The sequence below is a fragment of the Stegodyphus dumicola genome, chromosome 7 (genome assembly GCF_044657685.1).
Source record: "Stegodyphus dumicola isolate Sdum_Otavi_A_Nest chromosome 7, ASM4465768v1".
NCBI classification, from domain to species: Eukaryota; Metazoa; Arthropoda; class Arachnida; order Araneae; family Eresidae; genus Stegodyphus; species Stegodyphus dumicola.
Window position 1 is genome coordinate 32,362,232 of NC_140774.1, and position 13,281 is coordinate 32,375,512.

At 34.9% G+C, this 13,281-nt stretch overlaps 1 protein-coding gene across 3 annotated transcripts in view; it reads left to right on the plus strand.

Moving 5' to 3' along the window:
• Positions 1-13,281, plus strand: part of sli (slit guidance ligand) — a 561,787-nt gene that overhangs the window by 365,573 nt on the left and 182,933 nt on the right. For all 3 annotated transcript variants that reach the window (XM_085820062.1, XM_085820064.1, XM_085820063.1), the window contains exon 8: positions 3,813-3,976. In XM_085820062.1, the coding sequence (XP_085676188.1) occupies positions 3,813-3,976 (164 nt within the window). The remainder of the gene's footprint in view (positions 1-3,812; positions 3,977-13,281) is intronic.

The following is a 13,281-nucleotide window of genomic DNA, read 5'->3' on the forward strand; positions in this document are numbered from 1 at the left end:
GAAAAATAATATTCTCTGATGACAAAGCTCTTGTATTGAAAATAGTTAAATAGATTTTCACCCGAGAAATTGTGGTGGAAGCATTTATCATTATTATAATCACATTTTGATTCTTCACGTTTCTAGATATACAGTTTTTTTTCCTTTTACCTTCCACCGACCTATATACATAGGTAAGGCAGGTAATGTTTTGGGTCCAAAAATTGGGTAGTGTGTTTTCGGTGATTAGGCACAACATATTTTGCTAAGTGATATCTATCTGTCTCTATGTATGCATGTGCTCGCCGCGTATTTCGAGTGCCCCCATGACGCACAGATACTATACATTTACAAACATCCGTGCCTTCTCCAGGGTACGAAGTCGGGCCTTACAGTACGGCAGAGTAACTTACCACTATCTCGGTTGGGCGGCGTGAAGTGTTTAAGCTAAAATAACGCAACGCATATTAAGAGTATTTCTATTATATGTAGATATGATATTTATTTATATCAAGTAGTAGAAAAGAATGATTTTGATAATTGCGTTTCATTTGCAGAGTTTAAAAATTCTTGTGATGCAGGCATGTTACCAAAAAATGCTGTTGTTATTCTTTAGCACTTTTGATGATGATGAAGCACAAGAGCAAGTAAAAAAAATTTGAAAATACCTATTGCTTTACTTCTTAGTAATTCTTACTAAGTCATTATTCAGCGTAATTCCAAATACTAATGAGTATCTTATATTAGAAAAGGAAAAAAATATGTGCCATTGACCCGTTCAGCTGGTCTATGTTTATTAAAGTTTAACAATGCTTTTACTTGAAACACTGTGTATAGTGGTGAACTGTGAAACACTGTGTTTTAGTGTGTGTATAGTTTTCGATTAATTTCACGAGTTGATTTATTTTATAAATTTTAATAAAATCGTTGCGCTAAATTTGGTTTAATACTGGAAAATAAAACAACAAAATAATTGGTCTGCTTTCATTTATTCTTTATTGAATGTTTATTTATTATCGTTAAATTTTTATTTAATCTTATCGCCAAGTCTCAGAATATATATACAACTTTAAAAATTGGATCTGTTCTGTATTTTTTATTCTCCCATTATCTTTCCCATGCAATTCATACTGTATCCAGTTCCTTGCTTTAGCTTATTCAGTTTGTTCGAGAATCAGTGTCTTAATACTAGTTGCTTGCTAATTAATAAATATGGCAGGGACATACGTGCAGATCCAAATTAATTCAGAGTTGTTGATACTATAGAAATAACGTAGAAGAAAATTACAGAATGGTATTCTTTGCAAAGTTTTTATTTTAATGTATTCAAACACTTATTTTGAATAATTAAAAACCAATTAAATTGTGTGTTGTTCTACTGCTGAATAAAATACGATTTTTAATCAAACAAATTAAAGGGAATAACATTTGATTAACTGAAAAAAATTCATAAAAAGAATTTTAACGCATGGGCAATGAAATATAACCTAATGAAATATAATCTAAAATATTGTATTACGTTCCTTTTATTTTTTTGGAAGAGCAACTTAGACTTTGCTTACAAACGATCAACTGGAAATGATACTTTTAAAGCTTGTTACTATTTAAAATATAAAAATGGCGGCAGATGTGCTGCCATATCTGGTTTTTTTCCTAATTATATTGTTGATGTTACATAAGCTCCAGAACTATTATATTTAAAAAATCAGTAAAATATAGATTAATAATCATTGAAAATAGAGTGAGATATTTCTTAGCGAAACAGAACAAAATATTCATAATTTTACCTGTAAAATATTTGCAGTACATCAGAAGAATCTGTAATAAAAATATTCGCCGTTGATAAATGGTCAATCAAAAAATTGTCTTATATCAAGATACATTTATAAATTAATCAAGAGATATTTAGAAATTTTTGAAATAGTATCGAAACCTTTTCAAATGTTTTACCCCAACTCTCGATGATAATGAAGGAGACGCTCAGTCATGCAGGGTTTACATTAGAGTAAACATAAAATGATTTCAGAATACTGGTTTCACTGTATTCCATATTGTTACACATATACAGAACCCTTCTGTTGTCTCATACAAGTTTTTATAGTTTTAATAGCTTCGTGCAGTGATTGTAGTTGTTGGTCACACTTTCATAGAGATTCATGAACTGACTGTGAACACGACATATGCCTGACATTTTCCCATCACGGTTTTGCTTCTGCCAACCTCGCTGAAAACCCCTGCTGTCACCATCCCCGTAAAACAAAAATAATAATGATGATTCTAAATCAGTGGTCTGCAAACTGTGCTCTGCGGAACCCGAAGGTTCCGGCAGCATGAAAAATAAAAATTCGCAGCGAATCAAAATAGCGAAGCGGCAGCGAATCAAAGTAAAAATTCGAAAAGAAAGTAATAAAGCACTCATACTAATTAACTAGTGTTTATTAACTAAAAAATATAAAGCTACGACGTCCGTAAAGCTATTTAGGTAGTGATGTCCGTGCGAGAGTAGCTCCAGTTTTTCGATTTTTAGTCGATGTATATGCAAAAATGTTATGATGGCATTTTATTGTCATTAAGAAAATGTATTTAAGTAAAAAAAAATTCTCACCGTATGTGGCAATAAAAACAAAACATAGAAATAAATTAAATGTAGAGTACGAAATGTGACTGCAGATGACATCAGTAGAGCTAGACTTGGACAGTTTGTGTAAAAATATGCAAGAACAGCTTTGTCACCAAATATAATGCAAGGGTAAGTGACAGCTTGAGCTCGAGTTAATGTTATTAATGAATAAATTACATAAATTTTATGTTAACATTTTTTAATAAAAAATACAAATGCTTTTCTTTAATTATTTTTACATAAAGCGCCTATTACGTATTGATCTGCTTTAAATATTATTTCAAACTTTATTTTTAGAAGGGTGGGGCGGTTTTTCTCTGAAAACACCTTATAGTTCTAAGGGTTAAGTTTGAAAGCCACTGCTCTAAATTAATAGCAGAATTTGTTAATAATTTCATGTGTCTGACATGTGTTTTCATTTGCATGCTGCCGAAGTCGTTTTCGTTACATATTATTGCATATATTTTTTACTGGATTATTTAATTTTGAATTATTTACATTACCTTTTATATTCGTAACTTTATCTTATTCGCATATCTGTAGTAGCCCTTTGATGATAATGTAAGGAAATCTTAACCATATATATATGTCTCAAAGATATTATCTATTTTTATGCAAAAGAAGAAATCGCACTTTTTTAAAGACCTTTGTTGTTCCTGTTTATGCTTTTTATACTTTTTCCTAGTATTATAAGGTATTTTCTCCCTCCTTTCTCCATGCCTTCGCGGTACAATTAGTAACACATTCGGAGAGTATTCGAGAGGTCCAAGTTCTAGTCCCGGCGTGGGCATTGCTAAGTTTGAACTCCTCCAGAATCAAAAATACTTAATGTCTGTACAGTAGCGCCCGAACTAAAAGATGGTGTATGATGATTCTTCACCAAAAGGATTTTGGTTGGGTCCCCTAATCCTCAGCCACCCTTTAAAAGGGGGAGTATATTAAGGTATTTTCGCCTTCCTTCCAGCATGCCTTCGTGGTATAACGGTAGCACACTCGACACGTATTCGAGAGGTCCAGGTTCGAGTCCCGGCGAGAGCATAGCTCATTTTTCACTTCTCCGGCATCAAAAAGCCTAATGACTCTACAGTATGCTTTTTTTTTTCTTTTAAGAAAGCACATCTTCCATTTACTCTTTACCCTGTGATTTTCTTGCAGATTTCTGCAGTGTTCATTTGTATTTACAAATACTGAACTAAACTATTTATTATTGCAGGAGGATATCAGACAACCCGTTTACTTGCGATTGTCATTTGTCATGGCTAGCAGGCTGGCTGCGCCGTAATCCCCGTCTTGGACTGTTCTCCAAGTGTAACATTCCTCTATACCTGAAAAACAAGGCAATAGCTGAGCTGCATGATTTTGATTTCAGATGCACAGGTAAGTTTAACTGTTTTTAGTATAAATAGAAAGGTGACTAAGGCCCTGCGGCGCAGTGCCTAGCGCATCGCGCAGCAGCACTACTGATCCGGGATTCGATCCCCGGGCTGGGCAAAGTCGACTCAGCCTTTCATCTCTTGATTTCCATCCCTTGGGTCGATAAAATGAGTCCCAAGTTCGCTTGGGAACTAAACACTAGGCGTCCTACGACAAGCTGGCCACTTGTTCAGGGCATATGCTTACGCACCCCGGGGCACACGGTCAAGAAAGCAGATTTTGAGGCACTGCTAGCCTTAGCCAACTAGGGCTGTTGCGCGACTGAGTCTAGTTTAGAAAGGTGACTATTGCAAAGTTATCCAGCTGGACCAAAAAATACTGACGGGCATTATTAAGATTTAATCTTCGAGGTGTGCGTATAAAATTTATTATTTCAAAATTTACCTAATGGTTTAGCTTTATCTTAGATTACAAAAAGTTCAATGATTAAAATTAACAATCATGTTTTGTTAATTGCTTCAAGTTATTAAATTTCATTGAATATTTTTTAACTATTTAACATGTGTTTTAAATTTTTGGCGACCAGCATAGTAAACAATGTAATTTTTTCAGGTTTCGAAATTAACCAGGAAAATAAATGAGGTGTGGGAGAATAGATAATAAATCTGAATAGATGGAATTCCAGAATTTTGGTTTTCCTACCGGCAAACTCTTAAAAAGATTTTCATATCAACAGATTTAAAAGCCACCATTCGCTAAACATTGCAGCCAGAAACATCCTTGTGTGCCTTGTCCTAGATTCCAGATTGTTTCGATATGCGTGTGTATTTAGCCTATCGTGTGTGCTATAAAGTCCGCTGCGACTAGGTAGAATTAGAGTAATTTCTAATTGGATTTATTCTAAAGACTTCTTCAAGATATGTTTAAATAGCCTGAGATTGTGTCCAAATTAAATTTTTGTGAAATTGAAATGAAAAATGTATTATTTAATGGAAGGATATGATAATTCGTTAGTGATGCAAATGAAGAAGCGTTTGTGAATTGCAAAATTAAAATCTATTTTCCTTCTGACTTTCTGTCTTCCGAAATTTGAAATGAAGTTTGTTAAACAGTTTGTGATCTTTGTGAATTAACAATAATACACCGAATATCTTCAAACATTTAGAATTTCTCTGTATTAAAATACTTCATTACTTTATTTTGTTTTATCTGTTTTATAACCGAGTTGCGTAGTTTCCGCTAAAAGGCCAGCAAAACAATAAAACCAGATAGCAAGAAAGCAGCACTAAGTCTGTTCCGTCTTAAACTTTTCAGAATCTTTTCGAATAGCAGAAACTCTACCGATGACAAGTTATGGTATCAATAATGATGATTAGTTCTACACTTTGTATATCAAAACATTGGATATTTTAGAAATTTACATAAATGTTCTTTAATTTATTCTTTAAGAAAACATGTTAAGTTTGCTGTCAAGGGAAAAAGTATATTTATGCTGGGGATTTCTGCAATTGGAGAAAATCATCATATAGACATACATCCGAAGAAGTTCCTCTTTAAGATTATATCCCCTGCTGTGAAATTCCCCTCCTACTCCTTGTGTTGAAGACGCCACGTGTCTTGTCCGTTTGTCTGGCTCACCGTACTCGTATGTCGACACTCGACTTTATCAGCGGGTTTGGCAACTCTGAGGACTTCCCTTCTCCGGAAGTCTGATCTTTCTCAGATTGCTCAGGATCAGAAAGGATGAAAATTTGTGCCGACGTTTCCCTAGCTCCATTTCTAAGTGTCTATTTTGGATCTGAAATTTTGTTTGCATGTTACTGGAACCTTATATTTATAAAGTCTATTTCTCTATGATATTCAGTATTGATTTCTTCACAATCAATTTTTTTTACTCTGGGCGATATATCTTATGATTCTTTTTCAAAAAATATCATTTAAAGAAAGCAGAATAATGCAAAAATTTGAAATAATCATGCGGAAGTGATTAAAAGCATGACATTTCTTTTTACATTGTTAATTTAATGCGAGTAATCTTAATTTCCTTGTATACTCAACATAATCGTATACCACATGCCTAAGACATGTTTCAATATTTCTAGATTGACATTCACAAAATTCAATTTTATGAATAAAATTAAACACTACTCTTTTTTGGTAGAAATTTGATAATTTGTGAACATTAAAGCAAAATAGGTTTTCCGTCATTAGAAATGATGAATTGTAGGAAATACGAGGTAGCGTTATCCTGTTATTTTATTATTGTATCAATTTTTTAAAAATTACTGAATAAAAAGAATGTGTTTGATGCATTAAAATATAAAAGAAGTATATGCATAGATAAAATATAGCTGCTTAGAAAATTAAGACACGTAAATATGTATATATAGTTTAGAGTAATGAGAAAATGTAGCAGTATATACCTGCTTCTCTTTCATTAAAGTTTAAATAGGTAAATTATTCTAAGCTGCTAATAACTTTATTAAACCGTGTTAACAATAATTCTGTGACAAAAACTGCTTATTTCGTAAAAGACTAACTGCGTATTATCAGCCAAGTTTAAGGTTCTGCTTTAATTGTCAATCTGTACATAAATACTATACCAAATTTTGTATAATGTAACATGAAGAGCTTCAAGAAAAGCGATGCTTTGTCGGAAAAATAAGATTAAGTGGCAAGTCTATTTAACATTGAGGTAAATGGCTGTTTCGCTAAATTGACGAGATATCGCTAAGCTGGCATGGATTTTGGTGAATATTTTTGTCACCAAATTTGGTGAAAACTTGCCAAAAATCGCAAAACTCAGCGACTTTTCATAGTACTCCAAAACATGATAAATATACGGAGTCGTGGTGGTAAAGTTATTTGAAGCCATTTTTTTCCTTTTGAAAACATACAGACTCCCCGTGCACCGCATATGCACAACACGGGGCTTACAGAAGTAAGTTAACTAAAACATTAAAAGTTGCATGCATAAATACAACGAACAAAAGCAGAGAACTTCACGAAAACAGATAAGTTCACTGGCCAAGTCACTCCGAACATTTTCAAATCGTTCTGTAAGCATAATCTAGAGCCATCAAATGTAGGGCATGAGAAAATCAAATGTTCCACATCCTGAGGCACTCTTTTTGAACATTCACATAAATTGTTTGATCTTAGATTAAAACGAAACAGGTAACTTGCAAATTTACCGTTACCAGATAAAAACTGAGACACTTTAAAATTTACAGAGAGGAAAGACTCGGAATGCAGTCTATGGTAAATAGAAGGAGAGAACTTTTTGGTGACCTCAGCATTACAAGATGAAATATATTCCTCATTCCACATAGCTAAAAGCGACGGGATTATCTAAGTGGGGCTGTACGCCGGAGTTTTACCACAATCGCAGACACAACCGCACATAGCAACTTCCTCTTGCTATGTGCAAGATGCCGAAGATCACTAACAGCTCGACAATTGGCTTCTCATCTCTCTGCTGCTGTGCAGGACGTTTCATATCACGCCAAACTATGTCGCTTTGACTACATGAAGGCGAATTGTACCCACGAAGATCTGTAGTTTGTGTTTCTTTGTCCTTATCGCATATCAGAGTGCGGTTGAAATGGGCCCATGAACATCGCAGTTGGACACCAGAGCGGTGGGGCCTCGTACTAGTTTCGGCTGATTTTCGATTTTACATCGAGAACGATTTCCGAAAGGGCAATGATATGACGATAGCCAAGGACACGCTATCGAGCGCCAAACATCGCCGAAAAGGACAATATCGTCGAAAATTAGAGTAGGAAGTTTTTTTATATGGACTAGAATTGCAACGGACGTCCGCACCGACCTCTACGTTATTCCTGGTGGTTCCGTTCCAACCGTCCGATACCGCGACGAAATTCTATACCCTCCTATGCGTTCTTTTATCGCTGCAATAGGTACCGGCGCGTATTTATAGACGATAACACGCGCCAGTTTACAGCTCAAGTGGTGCGCAGTTATCTGGATAGTGAAACCATTCCACATCTGCTTTGGCCTGCTTTATCACAGGACCTGAATTATTGGGCTGCCCAACATCAGACTGCATACTTTAGCTTATGTATATTCTATATTTGTGTGTATTACACCTTTGTAAAATTTTTGCTTATTGTCAAAACTCGCCCTTGTTTGGCCCTGGCTTTTGGTAAAGGGACAGTGCCCACGTCCTTCGTTGCTTATCGCTTATCCCATAGAGCATGTGTGGGACATATTGGGACCACAGAAAGCAGGTCATAGTGTGCCGTTAAACACCTTCCACGAGCTCCGACGTGCATTACTATAGTAATGGGCGCTACTACAATAAGCGATCAACGACACTATTGCCAGCGTGCCTCGCCGTTGTCAAGCGTGCATTTTAGCTAGAAAGTATTATGTTCGTTATTAGCTTGATCTTTCCATTGCACATTCTTCTGACCCATTTCGTCTTTCGCAATTTTATTTTCGTAATACATGTGTTTTTGTATGTCCTTGCCTTATTGTTTGCTACGTGGTCTAGCAACGCAAAAGCAACCTCTTGGATCAATTTGACTCATGTCCGTTTTTTGTTTTATTCCGTGTTTTGCCTTCGTTGCTTATTTTTAGAGCAGGTGTATCTATATTATTTTACGGTCTTTTAATTGAAGTGCTTCTAATCGGGTCAATTTAGAAAGCGTCAAATTCGCAAAGTTTACAAATTTGTTTTTATCATAGTTGTAGTTCTACAAGCAAAGACTTCTACCATTTTTGAATTAGATAACCAATAGCGAAAAATATTTTCAGGATGTTGTAGGTATATTAAGAACTTATATTTCTATTGCAACTGAATTATTATAATGCATATAAAGGAAAACATTTTGATTTTTATTTCGTATGTAACGAATATCAAACTATTTTATAATAAAGTAGAATTGACATGTACATAAGTAATGTTTTTTTTTTCTTTTAGTAGATTAAATTTTGAATTTTGTGTAAAGATTATCAACGTAATTTTTATTTTATTTACTCTTTAAATGTCGCTTTTGAAGTTGTTTTTCTAATTGCTTTGCATCTTAACCAATATCGAGAGGCCCGTACTAGCGAGATTTAATGATATATCCTTAATAGATTTATTATTCATCGATAACCGTATACTACTATGGATATTATATTTAAACGGGGCTTTGCTAAAATGCGGCCATTTTCAACTACAACAGTTACTTCGAGTAGCACTAGTATCCACTTGGAATACGCAGGGATTTCCTAAAGCCTAAGAATTGAAATACTATCCGCGTTATCTCTTAGCAACGATAAATGTTATCCAGACGTTTCAGTCGAGAAAAGATGGAGCCAAGATTGACGTTAGGCAACCGCATCCCTAACACGTTTGGGTAGACGTCCCCTACTCTGAGATTAAGTTAGGGACCTAACCTTGTTAGGACTGACCCCGTCTTTGTTTTTTATGCTTGTCCCTTTTCTTTTCTTATCGTCTTATTGCTGTTGCATTCTTGTAGAGAAACATATCTCCTTGTTTCGCAGCAGGAGGGACAGATTTAGGTAGGGACGTAGGTGGGCAAGAAAGGTAGGGGTTGGAAGAAAGTGCTTCAACTTTTTTATCCGGTAAATGTTTTAGTGACGAGGATGTCTGGCATTTCTATATGCCGTAGTTCCTGAACTATTCCATCTGTCAATTTCTTACCTAACAGATAAATTCGTAAATGGCTAGAGTATTACTATAGGAGAATTATCGCCGTTTAGTTTAGTTTACGAGTATGCTGCAACCCTCCTGGCCGACAATAATCGGCCTCGTGGTTAACGCAGCACACCCGACGCAGACAAACAACAACAACAACAAATAATAATAATAATAATAATGAAATAAATAAAAGATTAAAATATTTAAAGTCCTATTCCTACGATAGTCTTGTTTTCATTCACAATCCTCATAATTTCTGTTGCATAGCTATTCAAGAATTTTCTTTTTTCAATTACATTTTTTTCATTTATTTTTCCAAATTTCATCCTCACACTCTCGGTCAGCTTACATTCTTCCATAAAATGAGCTGCATTTCCGTACTTCCCGCAAGCCAAGCATTGATCATTGCCCTGGAGATTAAAACGTTTTAAATAGGCCGGGAATCTACCATGATCCGTGATAACTTGAATAAAGTTATAACGGATCGCCGTTTAGTTTCTTACAACACAGAAATTATTTCAAAGTAAAACAAGATAGAAATTGGCAAAACCTCTTAGTTATTAAATTTACGATCTGTAATTTACCAGAAACTAGTTTTGAAACCAGAATAGAAATAGATCCGCTTGTATTAATAGATAAAAGTGTATATTAAAACTTTCTTTTGTTTCCTTTTGTGCGCGCAACTTAATGATCACAGTTTTGACACGGCACTTTTCAAATTTTCCGCCAAATGCACATTGCAAAATATAATTAAATACGTAGTGATCAGCGAATGTTTGATCTGTATAAATGTAGGGAAACCACATTACTAACTCACTTAGCTGGACCTGCTATCCGTCCGTATGGTTACATTTCATCAGTGATCATTACACCTGCGTATAAGTTTTAACCCCGTCTAAACTGCACTGCATGATTTCAGAAATGTTTATATGTTTGAAATCAAATTAAATCCCGATAGAAAGAGGAGCATTTCAATAACTTAAATACTGCAGCATTTTTTGTCTCCGTCTTCGACCTATATATATATATATATATATATATATATATATATGTAAGATAAAAAATATGTGAATCAAAATTATAAAATTATAATTTAAACTAACAGTAAAATTTTTAATTCTTCCTCTCTGTTTTAAAAATTGTAATAACTTATCTGAATTGCGTCATTTCTAGATCATTCTATTTTGCGTAGCCAGCGCTAATGACGTAATAATTGTAAACTGAAAATTTTAACTCAAACCAAAACTTTTCTCTCCGTGTGCTTCCATCTTGCATAACTACGCACTTCATCTTCGCTGTCTGCCCTTCTAGAATGTAATTTCGCTGTCTTGCTTTCTATCGCAATACTATAAAAAATGTAAATCTTATGTGGGCACGACGAGAGTGACAAGTGATTGTGGCCACAAATGTCAATTGCAAATGAAAATGGAATTAAAATCTCCTCGACTACCAAGTTATTTAGATATTACCAAGTCAACATGTTAGCATACTACGCAATCAGAATTCTTCAATATGGATCTAAGTACGCATCAGTGTACTTAGATCCATATATCAGTGTTTCGGCTTTTCCTTGCTATTATTACATATATCGTTATATATATAAGCGGCTAAAGTTTGTGTCGCCGATAGTTTATTGTTGCCACTCGGAAAAATGAGCGCGGAAATTAACGTTTTCGCAGTATTTAATTAATATCTCAACCGATTGAAGTCGTACGAAGAGGAGAATGGTATCGATGGATTCGGAGAATTTTTTTTAGAATCCGAGGATACGCGTCTCGAATTTCAACTCGGCGCCGTTCCGTAGATATTCGAGAAAAAAAGAATTTGGCACGTAAGCCAAATCCCTCTAATAGGGAAAACCCAAGAACGAAAATGGAAAAAGTGAAAATGAAAAAGAAAATTAGTTTTTAATTAATATCTCGGCTAATTAAAGTCCCAAGAAGACGCGAATGGTCAAAATGGCGTGCCACGGACCTGCGGAATTCAACGGTGTGCTTCGTTAAGCCCGGGAGCCAGCCGTTTCGGAGGAGGTGATGTTACTGCACCCCATATATATATGCGGCGTAAGTGTCTGTTTGTCGCCGATAGTTTATTGGTTGCTTGCGTAACTCTACTAGCCAATGGGGTGAAGTTGCCACGGCACAGGGTTGCCGTTTCAGTTGACACGATTTCCTGTAAAACTTGCCTTTGCTATGACCATCCATAAGTCTCAGGGCCAAACGCTTAAGCGCGTTGGCATTTTTTACCTGAGCCTGCATTTGGACACGGTCAACTTTATGTTGCCCGTTCAAGTGTTCGTGAAAGAACGGACGTAAAATTAAAAATATTGGATGGTCCTCTGCAAGGCGAGCTTAAAAATGATGAAAAGATCTACACAAGAAATGTTGTGTACAAAGAAATCTTTGAAATGTGAATTAACATTTCATTATTTAAATCATTTTTATTTATTGAGCTAGCGGTGGGCTCTTAAGAAATGTACCGCCAGTGGTTTCCTTCATTGTACTCTACTGTAAGCAATTAAGCAAGTAGAAGAGGAAAACCCCGTGGGGCAGTAAGCAAAGGGGCGTTCTCGCCGCCTGCCCTGGGTAATTCAGTTTAAATTAGCAGACACCTTTGAACAAATCATTTTGATTACAATTTATAATATCTAAACCAGCGGTCATTTCGTATGACCGCCGGGCTTTCTAGTATATATATACGAGTTTAACAATTGAAAACACACCAGAAAAATAAATTACGTGGATAACTTAGCATTCTTAATTAATTTATGTTTCGAAATTTACTGCATTATTACTGCATAAACACTTTTCAGACTGAGTTCTATCGTTCATAAATTTTATTATTTATTGTCATATGCTGCAGTGACTTCATTACTTCAGCGGCAAATTTCATCTTCTGAAACTATGAGCAGTTTCAGAGACTACAGTCTGAAGAACATCGAATTTAGTATACAAAAGTTTTACGATCAGAAACCAGTTAGTTTTAAAGATATTGAGTTTTGAAATGCGTTATACGTATGTTTGCCATTTTTTTATCTTTCAAATGTACTTGACAGCTTAAAAGACGCACAACAATTGTTTCTATAAAAATTAGTATAATAAAATAATAATTAAAAATAAAATGTAGCAATCATTCGTAAATAATGAATCACATAATAAAAATTGAGCAGTGAGCTGTTCGAAGGAGCGCTCTAAATTGTATTCCTCATTACAGAATGGTTAGTAACAGGACTAACGGTATGTTTGCCTTCTTCTAAGGAATTTTGTTTCGTAGTACACGGCAACAGTTTTTATTAAATGTCTCTTAAAGTTATGCTCTTAATACATTTCCAAGCAATAGGCAATAGCAAAGATTGCATTTATATTGAACTGAGTTTGCAATTCCTTGACTTTGCAGTCATTACTGTACTCAAAGAATGAATGTATTTACATATTGTTTGGGAATAACTCCCTCAGCTATAAGAGGAATCAAGGGTGTCATATTTACGAATGGTTATACAAATATAGTTGAAATATTACCTGATATGAGTTCAAATACCAGAGGTATGATCATGCAGTTGCCCAAGAAGAGAAGAAAGAGCCTTAGAAATGCCCTGAGTTCAGAATGTTTCTAACATTCATTTGTTCAACATTTG